The sequence below is a fragment of the Nannospalax galili genome, unplaced genomic scaffold, assembly GCF_000622305.1.
Source record: "Nannospalax galili isolate Female #2095 unplaced genomic scaffold, S.galili_v1.0 scaffold648, whole genome shotgun sequence".
Taxonomy (NCBI): Eukaryota; Metazoa; Chordata; class Mammalia; order Rodentia; family Spalacidae; genus Nannospalax; species Nannospalax galili.
In genome coordinates, this window is record NW_008360311.1 from 2091263 (window position 1) to 2096521 (window position 5259).

The following is a 5259-nucleotide window of genomic DNA, read 5'->3' on the forward strand; positions in this document are numbered from 1 at the left end:
CCAGCAGGAGGCCCGTGGTTGGCAGGCAGTCTTTCCTTCGAATGTGAGTGCTGTGCAGTGACACCCGTGTCAAGCCTATGGCTTTTCAAGTCAGCAGAGAGACAGCCTTCTGGGACCATCAGCAGCGTGGCCACATCCCTAGCGCCCAGCAGGAGGCCCATGGTTGGCAGGCAGTCTTTCCTTCGAATGTGAGTGTTGTGCAGTGACACCCGTGTCAATCCTATGGCTGTACAGACAGACACGCTTTTCAAGTCAGCAGAGAGACAGCCTTCTGGGACCATCAGCAGCGTGGCCTGAGCTTAGGTAACGTGACGAAGAGCTGGCAGACACAGCTGAAAGAAGGCGGCGGCAGTGAGCGGGGAGGTGGCCGCCTGATGTGGAGGGGCGCAGTGGCAGCACACCACAGAAAGCAGAGAGAGGGCAGAAAGCCAAGGCTGGAGAAACACTGAGGCTGCCAGGAGCCAGAGGCAAGAAACTACAGGGCTGGTGGCTGAGCTCGAAGCCGGAGGGCCACAGTTCCAATGCCCTGGGCTCGCAGCTGCAGCACTGGGCGCTGTCAGGGCGCAAACACCCCAGGACCAAAAGCTTCCATGAGCTGCTGTGGAAGCTGAGGGTCCCACTTCGGAGGCCCCTCAGGAGCTGGGACACTGGCAAGGCCCTGGCGGCGGTGGCGGCTGCTGCTGAAAGCCGAAGATTACAACAGCTGCCAGCACCAGTACTGCTACTGGTTAAAGTCCCAAGCAAATAAGCCGCCACCTGAGCATCTATAGTTGTAAATCTCTGGTTTCTGAAGCTTAGTGCAAAATGCCACTAGCTCTCAGGCTTGAAGCCGTAAGCCTCTGGGTCTGCCAGTCCAGCCTCTGGGCCTTGGGCCCTCACAGAGCTTCTCCTCCCCGGCTCTGTCTGGCCAGAGCTGGGGCACTGTGTAACTCTGTGCTACTTCTTTCCTTGCTTATAAATGAGAAGGTGTAAACCGGTTGGCCACAGATGGACTCCATCTGGAAGCAGAGGGGCCCATTCTCTCCAAGTGCAGCCGCCAAGTGAGTTATACCAAGCGGCCAGGGTAAATCATGGGCCCGAGCTTGGAGGAACCCAGAATGGGAGGCAGGAAGAAGTGGCAAAGGTTACTTGACGCAGTCAGATCACTCTCCTAGAGCTTTTAGGCTCCTATCCAAAGATTTTTATTGGGTTTTGAGTTTCTACATCCCATTTTGTTCAGTGTCTGTATTGGTCCCAATTCCAACATGGGGAGAGGGTGCTGTCCAGCTCAACTTCCTTGGCTAGAGAGCACCTAGCCATGACGGCACAGCCCCTGCACTGCCTCTCCCTTGAATGCCATGTCGTATCGGCACAGGCTCAATGGCAGTCCAGGTTCTCTACCAGCTACACACCAGACTACATCACAGTCTCCTAGGGCCAGGAGACACTCCCCTCAGTGTGCCCTTCCAAGGCCGAGGGGGAAGATGTGTGGGTTCGGGCTGGAGGTCATTTGCAGGTGGCATAGTAGAGCACGCGCCCATTGATATAGCTGCGGATCTGCTCTACGCGCTTCTCCAACCCTGTCAGGTCCGCTGAGCGCAGCATGACAGCCTGGCTCCCACGCAGCAGTTCCGACTCCATGTCTGATGGAATAGTCAGGGGAGGAGGTGTAGATGGTGAGTCCCCCAAGGACTCCCAGCCTGTCCTTCCCACCCCCGACCCAGAGGCAGCAGGCTCGGGAGTGTCTCCCCAAATGAAGTGGAGTCAACCTCTGAGGCAGCCAGGGGTCTCTCCCACCAGCCGCCTCTCCAGCCCCATATCACTCTTAGCAAAACCTGCCAGGCCCAGGCCTAGGAAAGACCCACTCTCAGTCGCCCTCTGCCTGTCCCTCTCCTCCACTCCAGGCTCTCCTGGTTGTCCCAGGGATACGAGAAAACATGCCCCATCCCCAAGATTAGCAATCCAGGCTAGGTGTGCAGACAGCTGAGAGCTCACCAATGACCTCCAAATGGCTACCTTAGCAGTGGGTTTCCCCATGTTCCCTCCCTAAAGTATCAGTCCAGGAAAAGCTCCTTGCCCTCCCTGCCCCCAGTGCATCCACACACCATCTCTAGAATAGGTCATGAGGTTTGAAGTTCTCCAAAGTGATCTGGTCAGCTTGTCCCCTGGGTGGGAGTCCCCTTTACCACATCCGACAGCCTGAACCTCACCAAGGTAGGAAGGGACTGTGCTCTGCCTCACAACTGCTTTAGGCTGCGCTGGTTATGTCAGAAGCCATCCTCTCACAAGGCCCAAACCTGACGGCTTCTTACTTCTGCCTGCACAGTTGTCCCATACTTGTCTCCTGGAGGACAAGCCTCTGTCTTCTCTGTTCCCAAAGGACAGTGCTGCACACCTGAGCTTTACTTCCAAGATAAACACTTCCTCAGCTGCTGTGCTCCTCTTTCTCTTCCTGCCCACCCACATCACTCCTTTCCTGATGGTTGCAGACAGTTCGTAGCCCTCAGCATCCCCAGCACAGCGCAGGAGCATTGGCCCTGGGCTGATATGCAGCCAGTAGACATTCCCCGTGAATCTCCAGGGTGATGAACACTGAACACACTCACAATGTTAAACAGCCACTGTTCCAAGCCCTGGCCCCCACCCCAAGAAGGATCATGCGAGAACCTCCTCATTATCATCTAATTAAAGGCAAATTTTAACAATAGATAAAGGGCTGCTCCTATGCCCCCTCTGCTTGGTGGGTCCACGGCACACCAGTGCCAAGTCATTTTCCTATCACTCCTGAGGCGTTGTATCCCCTTAGTTTGACTGCTTTGTTAAGGCTTCTGGCAGTGAACAAGACCTTGCTGACTTAGAACTTTCAATGACTCAGAACTCCTGGGTCTCTTTCCAGTGAAGGAACAGCTTGTACTTAACACCACTTACCAGTTACAAAGCACTTCCAGTGACGTGAGCCACAAAGAAATGTCACCTGAGACGTGGGCTAGTGACGGAGGCCCACACATGGACAGAGGTGCCTTTTCCCCTTACGTAATCTCAACAGACTGGTTCCAGCCCATCTTTTTAGATGTTCCGACTCCCTTGGAACACCGATTGTTTTTTGGTGTGTTAACTATCCGTCATCTTCAGATGCACATACAATACTGACGGACAAGGCCACAAAAAGCATGGAGCCAGCCTCCAGCTCTTCCTGCCCTCGGAGGTGGGTGGCACAGCTTCTCACCATCACCACAAACCCACCAACCCACCTCTTCTGCGGTGGCAATCTGGACGCACAATGATTTTTGCTAACTATTTTTGTTGAAATTCAGAGAAAAAATGCTTGTGGCTGGACACGGCTGGGTGACTCCACCAGCACATCTTTGTTCGGACTGGTTCCTAGGAGCCTCTTTTCCTCAGAACCCCTTCCAAAACTATTACCCTCATGTCTCCACCATGTTCAGAACTCCCAGACGGTTCCCCGCTGCATCCCAAGTCTACACACCTCATCTAGGCAGTGAGGAGTAAGGTGACCATCTTCCCCTGGTTCCTCTCCTGTTGGGTAAGCCCTGTGCCACCCTCAGAGCACTCCTCCTCCCCCTCCCCCTCCCCCTCCCCTTCCTTCTCTTCTCCCTCCTCCTCCTCCCCTTCCCTCCTCCCCCCTCCCTTCCCTCTTCCTCACCTCTCAGAAGACAGGAAGAAAAGGCCCCATCTGGACTTTGAGTTTCTCCAGAGCGGGCCGTGTCACGGGCAAGTCTCTGCACTCCTGCAGCCCCGTCACTGCTAGGTGCTCAGTAAGTCTTGCCTGGTCTCATTCCCTGAGCACTACCGGCTTGGCTCCAACAGGAATGGGCTCAGGAGTCCCAGAGGGACAGGCCAGCAAGATGGCTCAGTGAGCGAAGGCACCTGCCACCAAGCCTGATGACTTCAGCTCAATTCCCGGAACCCACAGGTAGAAGGAAAGAACCAACTCCCCCAAGTTGTCCCTGACCTCCACACACACATGCTGTGGCACATGTGTGTCCACACACATTCACAGACAATATGTAAATAAAAACGCAACCACCTTCCAGGATGCCCACCAGCCACGCTCCTGACCAGCCTCACCTTTCATTCTGTCCATCATCTCTATGGTCTCCTCAAACAGCTCCTCTGCCTCTGTCTTGATGCTCAGAATCCGGCTGCCCTGCTCACCCAGCATGGGGCTCCGACCCAGCCGGTCCTTCAAGTCTGCATACTTTTGCTTTACCCTCTCAAAGCCCTAGAAAAGGCAGAATAATTTTGATGTCACCATCAACATCACTGGAAGTCCTAGAGGCCTGTGGCTAACCGATACCACGCAAATCAGCACACAACCTCCTAGGATCCCCAAGGGTAGGCTTTGCCTGTAAACTTCTACCCCTGGGCCCTAGCAGAGGTCTTAAAATTCTGTCTCCCCTACCCTCTAGCTCCTGTTACATCATGCCTCATCTTACTTCAAGCACAATGCCAGGTACAGAATCGTAGTTTAATATTAAGGCATATTGGCAACTTGGTCACTAGACCAGGATTGTGCATGCCTACATTCCTGCCCTGGGGAAAGCAGGGGGTCCGTCTGAGATTCGGAGGATGCCTCTGATCTCTGTTCTAATTCTGACTGAGAAAGAGACCAGAGTATCTGGCCAAGCTGGAGACAGAGGCGGTGAGCTCTAGAGTGGGCATTGACTAGCACTTTTGTCGCTGGATATGGTAGCAAAGGTCTTTAATCCCAGCGTGCAGGAGGCAGAGGCAGGCAGATCTCTGTGAGTTCCAGGCCAGTCTGGTCTCCGTAGCAAGTTCCAGACCAGCCAAGATTACATAGTGAGGGCCTGTTGAGAGAGAGAGAGAGAAAGAGAGAGAGAGAGACTTTGTCGATGAACTTGGGCCTGGGGACAGGTCACCACCTCATTTGTAAAAGAGAGCACCTGGGATGGCCATCCTCAGTGTCCTCCACCAGCGACCCCAGAGGAGCAGTGGTTGGATTCAGACACAGGCTATGATTCTGTCCTATGTGCCTTTCACTCCATAAAGGTTTGGAGGCCCCTCCTGCTCAGGAGCCCCACCCTGGTTACGCATAACTAGGATGACTTTGCTCTCTTTGTACCTCCTGGGCACTCAGGGCCTGCTCACTGGCACCCTCTGCAAGTTGCTGGGCCTGTGCTGCCTGTGCCTGCTCCTGCCGGGCCTGGCGACGGAGCTCCTCCATTCGCTCCCAGAAACCACTCATCTGCTCCATCATGCTTGTTACCAGCCTTCCCGCTGGCCCAAGGACCTGCTGAA

At 54.6% G+C, this 5259-nt stretch overlaps 1 protein-coding gene across 1 annotated transcript in view; it reads right to left on the minus strand.

The window, feature by feature from the left end:
* Nucleotides 1–1165: 1165 nt before the first annotated feature.
* The window catches only part of Lamb3 (laminin subunit beta 3), a 42331-nt gene continuing 38237 nt past the window's right edge, over nucleotides 1166–5259 (minus strand). The window contains exons 21-23 of the mRNA XM_017796032.2: nucleotides 5084–5251; nucleotides 4069–4222; nucleotides 1166–1622 (exon numbers count right to left, since the gene is read on the minus strand). Coding sequence (XP_017651521.1) covers nucleotides 1486–1622; nucleotides 4069–4222; nucleotides 5084–5251 — 459 coding nt within the window. The 3' untranslated portion in view covers nucleotides 1166–1485. The remainder of the gene's footprint in view (nucleotides 1623–4068; nucleotides 4223–5083; nucleotides 5252–5259) is intronic.